Source organism: Panthera uncia, chromosome B1 (assembly GCF_023721935.1).
Source record: "Panthera uncia isolate 11264 chromosome B1, Puncia_PCG_1.0, whole genome shotgun sequence".
Classification (NCBI taxonomy): Eukaryota; Metazoa; Chordata; class Mammalia; order Carnivora; family Felidae; genus Panthera; species Panthera uncia.
In genome coordinates this window covers 158,875,676-158,894,785 of record NC_064811.1, presented here as the reverse complement: position 1 = coordinate 158,894,785, position 19,110 = coordinate 158,875,676, and the positions used below count along the sequence as shown (strand labels likewise).

General features: G+C 34.4%; 1 protein-coding gene across 4 annotated transcripts in view; it reads left to right on the top strand.

Annotated features, from left to right (window-relative positions):
* LOC125923287 (disintegrin and metalloproteinase domain-containing protein 18-like) overlaps window positions 1-19,110 on the top strand; it is a 143,694-nt gene that overhangs the window by 9,640 nt on the left and 114,944 nt on the right. For all 4 annotated transcript variants that reach the window (XM_049631470.1, XM_049631471.1, XM_049631469.1 and 1 more), the window contains exons 3-6: window positions 2,793-2,848; window positions 5,812-5,890; window positions 12,198-12,274; window positions 13,392-13,569. In XM_049631470.1, the coding sequence (XP_049487427.1) occupies window positions 2,793-2,848; window positions 5,812-5,890; window positions 12,198-12,274; window positions 13,392-13,569 (390 nt within the window). The remainder of the gene's footprint in view (window positions 1-2,792; window positions 2,849-5,811; window positions 5,891-12,197; window positions 12,275-13,391; window positions 13,570-19,110) is intronic.

Sequence of the window (19,110 nt, the reverse complement as noted above, 5' to 3'; positions counted from 1 at the left end):
TTAATATTTCTTTATGTGTCCTGGTGCTTCTATGTTGGGTGTGTATATATTTATAAATGTTATATCTTCTTGTTAAATTGACCCCTTTATCATTACGTAAAGTCTTTCTTTATTATCACAGTCCTTGTTTTAGAGTCTATTTTGTTGGCTATGAATATAGGTATGCCAGCTTTTTTGTTTGTTTCCATTCCATGGAATATCTTTCTCTATCCCTTCACTTTCAGCTTGTGTTTGTCCTTTCTTCTGAAATTAGTCTTATGTGTGTAGAACACAGATGAGTCTTGTTTTTTTTAATCCATTCAACCATTTTATGTCTTTTGATTTTAAGGTCCATTTACATTTAAAGTCATTATTGATAGACATGTAGTTATTGCCATTTTGCTAAAGGTTTTCGGGATGTTCCTTTCTTCTTCTATTTCTCTCTTCCCTAGTGGTTTGATGTCTTTTGTTAGTGTTATGTTTATATTTCTGTCTCATTTTCTTTTGTGTATTTACTTTTGGTATGTATGTGTGATTGTTGTGAGGTTTACATATAATTTCCTATGTTATATGAGTTGAGTTGACAGCAAATTAAATTTAAACACATTCCAAAACTTTCCATTTTTCTCCTCCTGTCGTGTTTTATATTTTTATGGCACATTTGCATCTTTTATATTAGGTACGCTCTAACTAATTATTATGGTTTTAGCTAGTTTTACCATATTTTTCTTTTAACCTTCATATTTGCTTTATAAGTGATTGATCCACTATCTTTACTATGCATTTACCTTTTCCAAAGGGCTTTGTTACTTTCATATGTTTACCTGTTATTAGTTGTTGTCATTTCTTTTCAGTTTAGAGAAGTCCTTTAAACATTTCTTTTCAGGCCATTTTAGTGGTGATGAACTGCTTTAGGTTTTGCTTAACTTGAAAACTTAATCTCTTTATTCAGTTCTGAATAATAGCCTTACCAGGTAGAGAATTGTTGGTTGAAAATTCTTCCACTCCGCACTTTGAATATGTCATTTTACTGTCTTCTGGCTTGCATTATGCTGATTTATGAGATTAGATTTACAAGATTTCCTTGCATATAGTACATTGTACTTCTTTTGCTGCTTTTAAGAGTCTCTCTTTATTTTTAAACTTAACCATTTTAACTGTATTATATCTTGGTGTGGATCTGTTTGGGTTTATTTTATTTGGGACTGCTTAGCCTTCCTGAACCTGTTTCCTTCCTCAGATTAGGGAAATTTCTGTCATTATTTCTTCAATTAAGTTTTTGGCCCGTTCTCTCTTTGCTCCTTCTGGGATCACTATAGTTTAAGTATTATTCCACTTGATGTTGTACTTAAGGACTCTTGGTTATCTTCATTTTTTAGCTCTTTTTTTTTCCTGGTCTCTCTGGGTGAGTTCTGCTGCTCTGTTTTCCAGCTCAGTGATCCAGTCTTTGGCCTCGTTCTGTGTGCTGTTGAACTCCTCTAGTGTAGTTTTCAGTTTAGTTATGTCCTTATTTAGCTCTTTGACTTCTGTTTAGAACCTTCTTATATTTCCTGTCTCTTTGTTGAGGATCTCACTGTGTTCATCTACTCTTCTTCCAAGTTTGGTGAACATCTATATGACCATTACTTTTAACTCTTTATCAGGTTGATTGCTCATCTCCATTTCATTGAAGTCTTATGTTTTTTTTTCTTTCATTTGGAACATATTTGCCTGTCTCTTCATTTTTCCTTACTTTCTGTGTTTCTTCCTATGTATTAGACAAATCAGCTACATCTCCTAATCTTGAAGGAACAGCTTTTTGTAGTTCTAACAAGAACCCTGAAAGCACAGTTCCCTCTGACCACTAGAGTAACATGCTCAAGGGATATCATCCTTAAGGTATATGCTCTGCACACCTATCTGCAGTGCATGGGTGCTCAGAGCTGGTATCCAGCATAGGTACATCATATAGTGGCACTGAGGTCCAAAGGTGAGTTGGGCTGGTGCCTGGCATGGCTGTATAGTATGGCTGTGATGCCATAGTGTGGACATGGTTCTTACAGCCCAAAGACTGTAGCAGGTTAGAGAGATATTCCAAAATGGTGCCCACCAGCACTGACATTAGCAAAGTAGGATGATTTTGCAGATGTGGCACCCACCAGTTTCTCTGTCCCCAGAGAAAGTTCCAACAGTTTACTGCTTCTTTGGCAAGTGCTTTAAGTTTAGTAAATGGGTCTTTTCACATATGGTCCAGGTGCTTTTCAAATTAGCATTTTTTGCTCTGGGTCCCAGGTTTAGTGATTCTGCATGTGATCTTTTTAAGAGTGGGTTCTCCATGCTCTACAGTTCTATAGTTTTCCTGGATGTAATAGCTATTGTTTTTCAAACCTCAGCATTTAGGGGGCTCATCTCTCTTAGGTAGGGTCTAACAATTTAGCTATCTGTTGTATAGCACAAACCTCTGACTCCTTGGTATTTTTGTTTCCCATCCCGATTATGTTTCACCCTGCTTGAGTAGGTTTTGTTTTGTTTTGTTTTGTTTTTCGGCAACGTGGTGTCTCTCCCTCTCTTATCCATCTCAATGCTGTCTTTTTTGTCTTTTGCTATAGAGTCTCTGTGCATCCCGTTTTCCAGTCTTTTTCAGAATAAATTACTCCATATGTAGTTGTATATTGGTTGTAACCATGGGAGGAAGGAGTTCATGATCTTCTGATATTGTTATCTTGAACCCATTTCCCCAAATGAATTGTTTCATTTACATGAGACAAAAATAGTGTTTCAGTTTATATATTTCTGATTTACTAAATCATCTTTATTTATTTGCTTTATTTTAGGTGATTTATGTCATTACAATTGATGAAAAACCATACACTCTGCATCTCAGAAAACAGTAAGATGTAATTTTCCATTAAAGCTTAGATTTTAGGGGCGCCTGGGTGGGGCAGTTGGTTAAGCGTCTGACTTCAGCCAGGTCACGATCTCGCGGTCCGTGAGTTCGAGCCCCGCGTCAGGCTCTGGGCTGATGGCTCGGAGCCTGGAGCGTGTTTCCGATTCTGTGTCTCCCTCTCTCTCTGCCCCTCCCCCGTTCATGCTCTGTCTCTCTCTGTCCCAAAAATAAATAAAAAACGTTGAAAAAAAAATAAAAAAAAATAATAAAGCTTAGATTTTAATTTTAAATATATTTTTTAATTTTTTTAATGTTTTTATTTATTTTTGGGAGAGAGACAGAGAGAGAGAGAGAGAGAGTGAGAGCATGAGCAGGGGAAGGGCAGAGAGAGACAGAGGGAGACACAGAATCCAAAGCAGACTCCAGGCTCTGAGCTATCATCACAGAGCCTGACTCAGGGCTCGAACCCACAAACTGTGAGATCATGACCTGGGCCAAAGTCGGGCGCTTAACCGACTAAGCCACCCAGGTGCCCCTAATTTTAAATATTTTTTTACGCTGTTTAAATTAAAGAATGCAATATAATGTAGACTGTCTTTCTATTTTTCAATCAAGATTAATTACATCTTGAATAATAGAAGAGTAGAATGATGTATAATAGAATGTTATATTTTAATTTTCTAGCTTATTATTTTCAAATTAAAAAATAAGCTACTTATTTCTAGATCTTCAACTGAGTATAAAGCCATTGAACCCAAGAACTGTAATTTAAGTATTAAATAAATATGTCTGATGTGAAATCAAACATGGTTACACATCAAGTGGTTTATTGGTGGAAAAGTCAATGGCATACATTTTATGAATGTATTAATTATATATGTATTTATTTTTAACAAGTCTATTGGGTACATTCATGTATCACAAAACTCACTCAACTGTATAATGCAATAACTTTACACTGTGCAGCACTGCAACCATCAAACATAAATCAGTTGTAGAATGTTTCATATCCTGCATAAGATCCTCACGCTGTTTCATATTTAATCTCTGTGTTCATCCACAACTACAGGCAACTATCAATCTATTTTGTGTCTCCTAATTTGCATTTTCTCAGCATTTCATGCGAGTGGAATCAAACAGCCTTTTCTTTGCCTGCATCTTTGAAAATATATATTTGTAACAACTGCATTTTGTCTGCCTGCATCTCTGTAGTTGAACAAGGATAAAGAAAACTACCCACTTAATTTATGACTGTTCCCATCTAATTCATGACCATTAAACTCATGTTGGTTTTTAATGTCTGTACAACTCCAATGAAATATTTTTTGATAAGACCATCAATGATCTTTACGTTGCTGAATGCCAGTTATGTTTTAGGTTTCATTTTTCTTTACCAAATGGCAGCATCTTGTGTAGCTTATCAGAATCTCCTCAGAAAATACTTTCTTCATCTGGCTTCATTTCTTCATTTGGCCAGAACACTGTGGACTCCTGGTTTAACTTTTACCATTGTGTTTACTCTCTCAGTTTTATTTGGCTATTTGTTTCAACTTGTTTGTTTTTTATATTCTTCTTCATCTTTCCAATCTTAGAGTACTCCATGGTACTTTTCTTGAATCTTGTTTTTCCCTAGCTACATTCAATGACCTTATTATTTCATCCTTTCTTGTAGCTTTAATATTGATTACCTCCAAGTTATATCCCTACTTTATTCCTCTCCAATGGACATCATATTCATTTATCTGACTACTTATTTGATTATCAAGTGTTTGCTAGAATTCTCATACTTAACATATCCAAAATGTACAGCTGATCCTCCCTCAAAATTTATCCTTCCTACAGTCATCTAAGCAAATGGCAATTCTATTCTTCTAGTTTCTCAAAACAAAATCGTGGAGCCGTCCTTGATATCTTTTTTTTCTTCTGTTTTCCCTCACAATGGATTATTAATCCCAGTGGATTATTAAATTCCAAGTGTTCAGTCTTCAAAATATACCCATAATTGAACCTCCACCACTGCTAACTGTCTTAATTCAAGTCACAATCATATCTTGCCTGGATGATTGTAAGAGCCTAACTGCTTTCTCTGCTTCTACTTACTTGCCCTACAGATAATTCTCAACAAGCATTCAATCTGACTCTATTAAAATGTTGGTCTGAAGGGTCCCTGACTGGCTCAGTAAGAAGAGCATGTGACTCTTGATCTTATGAGTTTGAGCCCCACATAGGGTGTAGAGATAAATAAGTAAAACTTAAAAAAATAAAGTATCAATCTGATCATATCATTTATTTGTTCAAAATCTTCTCATCTCTGTGACACCATCTCTTACTACTGTCTCTCATCTTCAATCAGGATTTCATTCCAGTCACATCTTCCCCTAGCTGTTCTTTATATATAGAATGCATATTTTGGCCTCATGATCTTTGGATTTTCTCCTAACTCTGTCTGGAGTAACATATCTATGCAAATCCATGTGGCCTGTTTTTAGGTCTCTACTCAATCTATTCAGTGAGCTTTTCTATGCTATTTACACTTTGCAGCCTATCTACACTTTGCAACCAACTTCCTTCACCCAGGCCTTATTTAATAACATGCTTAACATCTAACATGCTAGCAGTGTGTGTCCTTTATTGTCATGAACCAGTGGTTTTGTCTTTTGTTTACTGCTGTATCCTAATGCCTAGAAGAGGATCTGTCAGTAGGCACTCAGTAAATATATGTTGGATGAAGATATACACAGGCACACACTGATACAGAGGATTTCAGTCTGTTCCAGTGTTAAGAAAAGCTGAACTTTCTGATATGCTAGTTCTGTCAATTTAAACTGTTATGCCACACTAAAATTACTCTAATTAAAGCATATTATTATATAAATCCAGTATATTTCACATTTATCTTTATTATAGTAATGTTTATATTCCTATTAAGTTCATGACCGACCATTTTTTATTTTTGTTTTTCTTAGCTCATTCTTATCCCAGAACTTTTTGGTTTATACATATAATGAAACTGGATTTTTGCATTCAGAGTCATCATATTTTAAGGTAAGCTTAAGATGGCTTAGATATTTATTATCATATGTTTATTGAAGTGGCCATACCATTATCATTGGGATATGTTTGTTCCGTGAGGACAATTTAATACAAATATTTTATTCCATATAATTGACCTGTTATGTGGTTGATTGTTGTACATAAAAATAGAGAAATGGAGCTAAGATGGTGGAGGACCACTAAGCTTGTCTCATCCCTTGAACACAGCTAAATAGTTATCAAATCATTCTGAACACAGCAGACCACAACACACCCAGGATCTAGTTTTTTGTTTCCTGCTTTTTGTGTTTGTTCTGTTTGTTTGTATGTTTTTTTTTCTTCCTTTTTTTTCCTTGTCTTTGCTCTTTTCTTTTCTGGACAAAATGACAAGATGGAGAAACTCACCCTAAAAGAAAGAACAGAACTCATGGCCAGGGATTTAATCAACACAGATATAAGTAAGATGTCTGAACTAGAATATAAAACCGCAATTATGGGGTGCCTGCGTGGCTCAGTTGGTTAAGCATCTGACTCGTGGTTTCAGTTCAGGTCATGATCTCACGGTTTGTGAGTTCAAGGCCAACATTGGGCTCTCCACTTTCAGTGCAGAGCCTGCTAGGGATTCTCTCTCTCTCTCTCCCCCCTCTCTGTCCTTCATGAATTCTCTCTCTCTCTCTCTCAGAATAAATAAATAAACTTACATATATAAATAAAACCACGATTATAATAATATTAGCTGTGGTTGAAAAAGCATAGAAGATACCAGAGAATCCTTTTCTGAAGAGATAAAAGAACTAGAATCTAGTCAGGCTGAAATTAAAAAATCTATAACCTACATACAATCTCAATGGATGCCATGATTGTGAGGGTGGATGAAGCAGAGTAGTGAATCAGTGATATAGAAGATAAAATTATGGAAAATAATGAATCTGAAAGAAAAGGAATACAAAGGCCAAATATCATGATACAGCAATTAGAGAACTCAGCAACCTATTAAAGAGGAAGGACATTTTGTATCATAGAAGTTCCAGAAGATGAAGAGAGAGAAAAAGGGGCAGAAGGTTTGTTTATGTGAACAAATTATAGCTGAAAACTTCCCTTATCTGGGGAAGGACATAGACATCAAAATCCAAGAACAGAAAACTCACATTAAATTCAACAGAAGCTGGGGCACCTGGGTGGCTCAGTTAAGTGTCCAACTTTGGCTCAGGTCATGATCTCATGGTCTATGGGTTCAAGCCCCGCATCAGGCTCTGTGCTGACAGCTTGGAGCCTGGAGTCTGTTTTGGATTCTGCGTCTCCCTCTGTCTCTGCCTCTCCCCTGCTCATGCTCTCTCTCTGTCAAAAATGAATAAATGTTAAAATAAATTGAAAAAAATTCAACAGAAGCTGACCATCAGCAAGCCATATCATAGTCAAATTCACAAAATACTCAGACAAGTAAAGAATCCTGAAAGCAACAAGAGAAAAAAAATTCTTAAACTACAAGGGAAGACCAGGTTTACAGCAGATTTATCAACAGAAACTTGGCAGGCCAGAAGGGAGTGGCGGGATATTTTCAATGTGCTAAGTGGGAAAAAAATGCAGCCAAGAATTCTTTATCCAGCAAAGGGGTCGTTCAGAATAGAAGTTTCTCAAACAAAAACTAAGAAACTTTGTGACCACTAACCCAGCCCTGCAAGAAATTTTAATGGGGACTGTTTGAGTGGAGAAAAGACAAAACAAAACAAAAAAGACCAAAAGTAACAAAGATGAGAAAGGACAAGAGAACATCACCAGAAACATCAACCCTACAGGCAACACAATGGCAGTAAATTCATGTCTTTCTATACTTCCTCTAAATGCCAATGGGCTAAACGCTCCAATAAAAAAACATAGGGTATCAGAATGGATAAGAAACAAGACCCATCTCTATATGCTGTTTATAAGAGACTCATTTTAGACCTAAAGACACCTCCAGATTGAAAGTAAGTAGATAGAGAACCATCTATCATGTTAATGGTCATCAAAAAAGGAGCTGGAGTAGCCATACTTATATCAGACAAAATAGACTTTAAAACAAACACTGTAAGAAGAGATGAAGCAGGACATTATATCATAATTAAGGGATCTGTCCATCAAGAAGATCTAACAATTATAAATATTTTTGCCCCCACCTTGAGAGATCCCAAATATAGAAATCAATTATAACAAACATAAAGAAACTCTTTCATAATAATAAAATAATAGTAGGGGGCTTTGACAACCACTCACAGTAATGGGCAGATAATCTAAGCGTATCAACAAGGAAACATTGGATTTGGAAAACACACAGCACCAGATAGACTTAACAGAATTATTGAGAACATTTCATCCTAGACAGCAGAATACACATTCATTTCAAGTGCACATGGAACATTCTCCAGAATAGATCACATACTGGGTCACAAATCAGCTGTCAATAAGTACAAAATGATCAAGATAATACCATGAATATTTTTAGAACAAAACACTATAAAACTTGAAGTCAACCAGAAGAAAAAATTTGGAAAGCCCTCATATACACAGAAGTCAAAGAATATCCTATTAAAGAGTGAATGGGTTAACTAGAAGATTAAAGAGGAAATTAAAAAATACACGGAAGTCATGAAAATGAAAACACAGCAGTCCAAAACCTTTGGGGTAAGCAAAGCAGTCATGAGAAGAAAGTATATTGCAATTCAGACCTGTCTCAAGAAGCAAGAAAGGTCCCAAATACACAACCTAATCTTATACCTGAAGGAGCTAGAAAAGGAGCAGCAAATAAAGCCTAAAGCCAGCAGAAGAAGGGAAATAATAAAGCAGAAATAAATGGTATAGAAACAAATGAACAAAATACCCAGGGAACAATAAAACTAGGAGCTGTTTTTTTTAAAGAATAAACAAGATTGATAACCCCCTAGCCAGCCTTATCAAAAATAAAAAAGAAGGACCCAAATAGATAAAATTATGAATTAAAGAGGATGATTACAAGCAACACCACAGAAATACAATTATAAGAGAATACTTTGAAAAATTATATGCCAACAAACTGGGAAATCTGGAAGAAATGGACAAATTCCTAGAAACTCACAAAGTACCAGCACTGAAACAGGAAGAAATAGAAAATTTGAACAGACACATAACCTGCAAAGAAACTGAATCAGTTATCAAAAATCTCACAACAAACAAGAGTCCTGGACCAGACAGCTTCCTAGGAGAATATGAACAGACATTTAAAGGAGAGTTAATACCTATTCTTCTGAAGCAGTTCCAAAATAAATAGAAATGGAAGGAAAACTTCCAAACTTATTCTACGAGGTCAGCATTACCTTGATTCCAAAATCAGACAAAGACCCCACTAAAAAGGAGAATTATAAGCCAATATCCTTGGTGAACCTGGATGAAAAACTTTTCAACAAGATACTAGCAGATCAAATCTAACAGTACTTCAAAAGAATTATTCACCATGATCACGTAGGGCTTATTCCTAGGCTGCAGAGGTGGTACAGGTTTGCAAATTAATCAATGGGATACATCACGTTAATAAAAGAAAGGATAAGAACGATATGATCCTCTCAATAGATGCAGAAAAAGCATTTGACAAAATACAGCATCCATTGTAGATAAAACTCCTCAACAACGGAGGTATGGGTGGAACACTCCTCAACATCATAAAGGCCATATACAAAAGACCCACAGCTAATATCACCTTGAATGAGGAAAAACAGGGATCTTTTCTTCTACAGTCAGGATCAAGACAGGGATGTCCAGTCTCACCACTGTTATTTAAGATACTACTGGAATTCTTTGCCTCAGCACTCAGACAACAAAAATAAATAAAAGTCATCCAAATTGGCAAGGAAGAAGTCAAACTTTTACTAATTGTAGATGACATCATACTCTATGTAGAAAACCTGAAAGATTTCAAAAAAAAATGTTAGAACTAATACATTAATTCACCAAAGTCACAGGATATATTATCAACCTGCAGTAATGTGTTGCATTTCCATACACCAATAATGAAGCAGCAGAAATAGAAATCAAGGAATTGATCCCATATACAATTGCACAAAAAATAATAATATACCTCGGAATAAACCAAAGAGGTAAAAAGTCCTGCACTCTGAAGACTATACAACAATTATGAAAGGTATTGGGCGTATTGAAGAGGACAAACAAAAAATGGAAAAGTATTCCATGCTCATAGATTGGAAGAACAAACATTGTTAAAATGCCTATACTACCCAAATCAATCTACACATAATGTAATCCCTATCAAAATACCATCTGCATTCTTTGCAGAGCTAAAACCAACAATCCTAAAATTTGTATGGAAACAGAAAAGGCCCCAAATATCCAAAGCAATTCTGAAAAACAAACTGGAGGCATCACAATTCTGGCATCAAGCTATATTACAAAGCTATATTCATCCAGACAGTATGGTGCTGCCACAAAAAAACAGACATGTAGATCAATGGAACAGAATTAAAAACTCAGAAATGGACCCACAACTATATGGTCAACTCATCTTTGACAAAGCAGGAGAGAATATCCAATGGAAAAAAAGTAGTCTCTTCAACAAATGCTGTTGGGAAAACTGGATGGCAACATGCAAAAGAAAGAAACTGGACCACTTTTTTACACCATACAAAAAATAAATTCAAAATGGATGAAAGACCTAAATGTGAGACAGGAAACCATCAAAATCCTAGAAGATAATACCACCGCAGCAACCTCTTTGACCTTGGCTATAGCAACTTCTACCTAGTCACATCACCAAAGGCAAGGGAAACAAAAGCAAATATCAACTATTGTGACTTCATCAAGATAAAAAACTTCTCCACAGCAAAGGAAAAAATCAAAAAAACTAAAAGGCAGCCTACAGAATGGAGAAAGATATTCAAAATATTAAAAATATTTAAAAATGACATATCTGATAAAGGCTTACTATCCAAAATCTATAAAGAACTTATCAAACTCAATACCCAAAATCAAACAACCCAGTAAAGAAATGGGCAGAAGACAGGAATAGACACTTTTCCAAAGAAGACATCCAGATGGCTAACAGATACATGAAAAGATGTTCAACATCACTCATCATCAGGGAAATACAAAGCAAAACCACAATGAGATGCCACCTCACACCTGTCAGAATGGCTAAAAAACCCCAGATGTTGACAAGGTTGTGGAGAAAGGGAAACCCTCTTGCACTGCTTGTGGAAATGAAAACTGGTGTAGCCACTCTGTAGAACAGTACAGTGGTTCCTCAAAAAACTAAAAGTAGAACTACTCAATGATTTAGCAATTGCACTATCAGGTGTTTACCCAAAGGATATAAAAATGCAGATTCGAAAGGGTACATGCATCCCAATGGCTATAGCAACATTATGAACAATAGCCAAGCTATGGAAAGAGCCCAAATGTCCATCAATTGATTAATGGATAAAAAAAGATGGTCTCTCTATATAATGGAGTACTACTCAACCATCAAAAAGAATGAAATCTTGTCATTTGCAACAAGTGGATGGAGCTAGAATGTATTATGCTGAGCAAAATACATCAATCAGAGAGGGACAAATACCATATGATTTTATTCATATGTGGAATTTAAGAAGCAAAACAGATGAGCTCATAGGAAGGAGAGGGAAGAGAAGAGAGAGAAATAAATAGTAGACTATTAACAATAGAGAACAAACTGAGGGTTGATGGAGAGAGGTGGGTGGGAGATGGGCTAGATGGATGAGTATTAAAAAGAGCACTTGTGAACACTGGGTATTCATGTATGTAAGTGATAAATCACTGGATTCTAATCCAATGTTGCACTGTATATTAACTAACTAAAATTTAAATTAAAAAAAAAAGGCATGCGATGGGGCACCTGGGTGGCTCAGTCAGTTAAGCTTCTGACTTCAGCTCAGGGCATGATCTCACAGTTTGTGAATTTGAGCCCGGCGTCTGGCTCTGTGCTGATATCTCAGAGCCTGGAGCCTTCTTCGAATTCTGTGTCTCCCTTTTCTCTGTGTCCCTCCCTGGCTCATACTCTGTCTCTCTCTCTCAAAAATAAATAAACATTAGAAAAAATTCTTAAATGGTATGTGAGAGAGATAAACTCAGGCTGAGAGTACTCATTGGCACATTGATGGTACAGAATAAACAGGACTTTCAGAAACCTTTTTTCCTTGAAACTCTGCATTAATAAATCTATCTATATATAAATCTTATTTTAATTATTTTGACATTTTTAATCTTCTGTAATGTGTGCAAATACATTTTTAATCATAAATAATTTATTTGTTTACCCTTCTATGTTGTTTTTCAGATACATTGCCATTACCAAGGATATATTGCAAATTTTCCAAATTCACTTGCAACACTCAGCATCTGTTCTGGACTCAGGTATAGCATCTTTGACATGGAAAACTAGTGGCTAGCAGACATAAATCTGGGAAGGTAAAGAGGATCCACATTCTGAAAGTTTCCTTTATGATGGCTTCACTTTTTAATATTAATATTAGTAGTTGGACTTTATTTAGTGCCTGTTCAGATGAAATCACACCAGGGAATTCTGACTGCAGGTATTATTTTAAGACACTGTGCAGAAGGGGATAGTTTCCGTAAAAGAAACTTTAGAAATAAATAATATTGTTGCAATGTTAATTGTCTCAAATAGTTATAGGAAATGATATTAACTTGTCATTTAAATAGCTGCATATTGTATTTTTTAAGTTTAGGTGTACTCAGTATCAGGCATAAAACAATTAATTAAGAAGGTACCTCAGACGTAAAAGGCAGGAATAAATGATTTTCATCAGTGTTAGTGGCAGGAGAAAGGTATTATCAGAGGAAGACTGGTCCAGAGCAAAGAAAAAAAGACTCTCCCTAACTTCCTTTTGTTTTTGTTTGCCTGATGTCTAGAATTTATTCATGTCATCTCAGAAAAATTGGCATCCATTTAATGTGGCTTTTCATAGATACCCCCTCTTTAGAGGTACACTCTGTATACCTGCTTTCCCTTATTTTAATCTCTGGAAGAAAATGACCTTTATTCCTGTGGAATTCTCAACAAGTGTCTTGATTTTCAACAAATACTCGGCCTTATTTAATAAATCTTGAATGAATATGACTACTATACAGGTAATACAAAATACTTTTAAATATATGTTGTTATTTAATATATGAGCAAAACTAAGGTAGATGTGGTATCTCAGTTACCAATAGTAGACTGAAAAAATAGGAAAATAAAGTGTGTTTATAATGTGCTCCTTAGTATATTTCAAGCTGGAATTTCTATTGATTTCTTTTCTATATTTTCCATGCCTTTGCTGACATGGTTTATTTAGCGAGACATCCTAATACTTCCCTTTAGTTGTTTAGACATGGTTTCTTTTAGCGCTTTGAAATTATATAAATACCTAATTTAAAGTATTGAAATTTAACTTAGATTTAAAGTACTTTTCACATTTTAGATTATAGCTTTGTAGGGTTTTTATGTCATTGATTTCTAAATATTCAGGGGATTCCTTCAGTTTGAAAACATCAGCTATGGAATTGAGCCATTGGAATCTTCAGCAAGATTTGAGCACATAATTTATCAACTGAAAAATGATAATCAAGATATACCATGGCTAGCAGAAAATTACAGCAATATTTGGCAGAAAGACCAATCCTATAAAGATAATTTAAGCTCGCAGGTAATGTGCTAATTCAGATGTTAGGACATACTATGAAACTACTTGTGTAGAATTTTGTTCATTGTGAAAAGGAGCTACTTTTCTGTGGAGTAGAAATATCAAATTTGATATCTTCTTTCTACATCTTATAATAAGACATCCTTATTCTATCTAAAATATATGACAATTACACAACAATGTATTTCAAGCTTATACTGTATTATGTAACATTTCTTATTTTCTATTTTTATTCAAGCAAAAATACATATTACTGAGTAAAATTTAGAAATAAAGGAAGAATGAAGTCACTATATAAATAAAGTCAATAAAATAAAGTCAAGTTACCACTACCTTGGTAAAATTACTCTTTTATTTTTATATATAGTTTTACATACTACTTGAACATATCTTTCTAAAATAGATCATCATTTGTATATTATTAAGCTCTTAATTTACCTATAGGCTGCATGTAGTGTTGTTTGACAGGTGTTTTTCTTTCATCATTTTGAATGTTTTTTATTTCATTGTCTTATGGACTCCATGATTGCTGATGAAAAATTAGGTGTTATTAATCTTATTGAGGATTCCTTGTACACGATGGGCCCCTTCTCTGTTGTTTCTTTCAAGTTTCTCTCTTTATCTTTTGTTTATTGCACTTTTATTATGATGAGTAGTTCTTTTTGAATTTATCTGAGTAGTTGTTTTTGAGTTTATCTAAATTGGAGTTCACTAAGCTTCTTTTTTGTGTAAACTAATGTTTTTCCCCTAATTTGGGAAATTTGGGGCCATTAGTTCTTGGGATATTCTTTTGCACTTTTATCTACCTCCTCACCTTCTGATACTCCCATTATGTATATGTTGGTCTGCTTGACAGTACCTCATAGGTCTATTAGATTTTGTTTATTGTGGCCCATTCATGTTTCTTTCTCTTCCTCAGATTGTATAATCTCAATAGATCTGTCTTCAAGTTCCCCAATTCTTTCCTCTCTGCTCATATCTGATGTGAAGCCTCTCTAATGGATATTTTATTGCAATTATTGTATTTTTCAATACCAGATTTTCTATTTGTTTTTTAAAATAACTTTATGCCTTTATTGACATTCCATATTTAGTCAGACATTATTAAAGTATTCTCCTTCAGTATTTATACATAACTTAATACCTAAAGTGTTTCTCTAGTAAGTCCAACATCTAATCTTCCTCAAAGACAGTTTTTATTGTTGACCTTTTGACTGTATATGGGTCATACTCTAGGTCTTTTTCACGTCTCAATTTTTTGAAAACTGAAACTAGTCATTCCAAGTAATATAATGTGATAACTCTGGAAATCACATCCCCCTCCATCAAATATTGTTGCTGATATTCATTGTAGTTGTTTGCTTTGTGAATTTTTTAACTGGTTTTCTAAAGTCTGTATTATGTGTTATGAGTAGCCACTGAAGTTTCTATTCTGTTATCTTATTGGTGGGTTAATGATCACACAGAGTTCTTTAAATGCTTGAAAACAGTAAGTCTCCCAGTTTTTGCTGAGAGTCTCTCTGTGCATGTTGGAAAATGCCTTTGTCACTTGGCCAGGCAGTTACAACTGTGCCTTTCATTTCACTTTATCCTTGCACAGAGTCTCAAGATCTCTCAGAAGTGAGAGTTTAGGGTCTTTTCAGGTCTTTCCTAAGTATGTATACAGCCTTGGGCATGTATACACATGTGTGTAGTCTGTTAAATTCCCAGAAATTTGCCATAGCTTTTTAAAGCTGCATGTGGGTATCTTATTCTCCAGCTTTTCCTTTATTGGTCTACTGTTTGCCCCATGGTCATTCACTGTCCCAGACAACTATAAAGTTAAAAAAAATGCTTGTAATTGTTTAAAACAAACCCCTTTGAAAAAAGAGCTTTTCAGACTTTGTAAAATGTAATTTAGTTCAATACAGACAAACTTGAAATAGGTCTTCTAGGAACAAAATAGGTCAGGTTGTGACATTTCTTTGGAAATGAGATTTTGAAGATGTTCCAGCCATATTCTGCATTTTCTGGAGGTTGCCACTCTGCTGGTATTTACTGCAAATGTTGCTATTAGAGTTCAATTAATGGGAGAAAAGACTAGGGCAAATTCAAATCCTCCATATATCACTGTTTTTACCCAGATAAGTTATTTTTATTGAACAAACACTCCCAGAAGGCTGCAGGCTATTTGTTAATTTCTAGAGATCTGAAAAAGTTGACTCTAACAATTTTAGCCAGTTCTCTTATTGGTTTTATGTAGGGGATAATTTCTGGAGTATCTCACCCTGATTTTAATTGATGTCTTTTCATTTCTTGAATTTTATATACTATGTGTTTATTATCTTTTAATGTAACATATTTTTAAATTTCCCTTGTTACTCCTCCAGTGAACCATGGGAAATTTAGAAGTGTGCATAATTGGACATTTCTAGATATCTTTCTTGGTACTTATTTCTAATTGACTTTCATCATGTTCAGATAGTGCATTTGACTTTAGTATATATGTTTCTGTATATATTCTGCAGTTGTTTTCTGTAGTGTTTTACAGATGTTAATTATGTCAAATTGTTTGTATTCTTCAAAACTTCTGTTTTCCACATTTTTTTTCCTGTAGGGGTTTTGTACTTCATGTCTGCTGTCCCAGCATCCTTCTTTGGGGCATTTTTGAGCTTTGTTCTGCATTTTTCATTTATAAGTGACTTGTCATTTTTTTTTTAGAAAGAAAGAGAGCATGTGTTCATGTGCACAAGTGGGGGAGGGACATAGGGTGAGGGAGAGAATCTTAAGCAGACTTTATGTCCAGCATGGAGCCCTACGTGGAGCTTGATCTCATGATCATGAGATCATGACCTGAGCTGAAATCAAGAGTTGGATGCTTAACTGATTGACCCACCCAGGCACCACTGATATGTCATTAATTAGACTAAATATTCTTTAAAGTAATAGAAGATATGTCTGCCAAACTTTCACTAGACAATCATTGATTTTATCTAGAAGTCAGTGAGAAAATTATAAAAATGTTTTTCCCCCCTCTGAGAAGCAAACAGGCAACCTCTTTCTCTTTTTTAGATCATTTCTATTTGCAAAGTTACAAATACTGACTTATCAAGATACAACTCAAAGGAACTCAATGATAAAATAAAATGTGCATAAACACATGTAGATAGGGACAACCAACTACTTTCCATATTAGGTGGCTGTTGTAGAAATATTTGGTGCTGAAATTACATATCTCACATTGCATTATTTAAGATTTTCCATCAGTGCCTTTAACATATTAGCCAGAGTTACTTTAAATATTCCTTCTGATAGTTCCAACATCTGTGTCTGTGTCTGTGTAAGTCTCATGGTAGTTATAGTTTCTATATTGCATTTTCTTCTTGCCTGTCTGTATCCCTTCTCTATCTTTTGTGAAATGTAAACATGTTACATAAGTCAGTAGGCAGTAGATATTGAATTAAATATTAATTTTAGCCTTGGAAATGAGCATATCTTTCTGCTAGGTCTTTAGCTCAAAAGTTTGTGTTAATATAGTCAGAATATACATCTGTTAGTGTGTGTTTTTGCTATTGCTACCTTTAGTATACCTACCAGAGGTTTCATATTTCTTTTAGTGATATATTTTGTTTAAGGTGAATGGTAATTTGTTAGAGTAATGGTTGTTCTGTTTAGCTTTACATTTCTACACTGGACTTTGTTTTGCGTCTTTAGATAAAATGTCTCTTCCTGATCTTCTTGCTCTTTCTCCTGTACTTTTTTGACACATTTTAGCACAGGTCATGGATTTGGCATGGAGCAGAGAACAGGGGAATTCTCTGATGTTTGGATTAAGGCTAAATATAAGGGAGGCACTATGAACCTGGATTTTGGGGAAAGATCAGTGATTATCACAGGTTAGGAATAAATGGGAAGTTGGAAGTGGGTGTAACTTTAAAGAGATATGAAAGGAAGATTTTTGCAATAATGGAATGTATCCGTGTCTTGATTGCAATGGTGTTTACATAAATGCACACATTACAGAATAACATAGAAATATACACATATACATCGTACAGAGTCAGCTTCCTGGCTTTGATAATGTACTACAGCTTTTTGTAAGATATAACCATTGGAGTAACTGGATTAATGGTACATGAGATTCTTGATCTGCTTTGCAATAAGTAGTTTTTAAAAAAAAATTAATAAAATTAAATAATCTCTTAGTGAGTTAATGAGTTTTGAAGCTCATTTTATTGAAGGTGACTTATCTGACATTACAGTGAATATTATTTAATTTCATTTATAAATTTAAATACTAAAGAGTGAGAAGAAGAATGTAAATTTGAAAGGGAAAAATGTCAGGGTAACAACAGTGTCATAATTTTGGCTCAGGTCACGATCTCATGGTTCATGAGTTCAAACCCCACATTGGGCTCCATGGTAACAGCATGGAGTCTGTTTGGGATTCCCTCTTTGGTCCTCTCTTGCACACACATACACACACACACACACACATACACCTCTCTCTCTCTCTCTCTCTCTCAAAATAAATAAACTTAAAAAAATTATGGTATTTAGTAAAAAGTCAGTTGAAGGTGTTATCAATTTCAAGTGTATAAACCATAAAATGTAACCTTGAACAAAATCATAAGCAATGTAATGAAAATATTAAGAATATACTGAAAAAATTTTCTAAAAATATCAGACACATTATAGGGAGATATGGCTAAGAAATTAAAGTCCATGAGTATTTTTCAAGAAAAATTATTTATGCTATTTTTAATCAAAGAAAACCTAGAAATGTTTTGGCTTCATATAGTCAGATGTATATAAGAAGAAATCTAGTTTTAGAAATAACTTTTGAGTAGAAATATTTTAGGTCTACCAAAGTGATGAAATAGAACTAAAAATCAATTTCAGTAATTATATAATTTAGTTTTAGTGAACTCTTATCCCACTCCATATTATTCCAGTTAGAACAATAAATTATATGATCACCATTGTTATAAGACTAGTTAGTGCTGAAAATTTGCAGAGAAATTATAAAAGAGGGTTAGGAGGCCAAACTCATGTATTTCAGCATTATATGAGAGAAAATAAGAAATAAGAGCACTTTCATTTCTACAAAATTGCATATATGCATGTAATCAGACAGACAGGTAATGACAAAAATAGGTAATATGATACAGGCATACTTTACTTCCCTATGGGAATTTAAACAAACTAATTTAAATCTAGGCTCTACCCATTAAGTCCAGTTAGTTTGCTCATTTATTCATTTAACCTATGCTATTTTATGACAGACCCAATTGTTGTACCTTGTTACTCTTGTATTTAGTGATCAAGTAAATACTCTTGTATTTGGTGATCAAGTAAATACTCTTGTATTTAGTGTATTTAATTGGATCAAGGAAGAAATTTTGTGAGTTTTTTTTTTTAATTTCTATATGTAAAATGGAATTTCAATGTGTTAGAAATACAGCTTGTATAAAAATTAGATTTAAAGTGCTAAGTGATGATATAATAAATTGATGAGTTTTAGCTGACTGACCTGGCACAATCAAGAATTATTACATCATACCA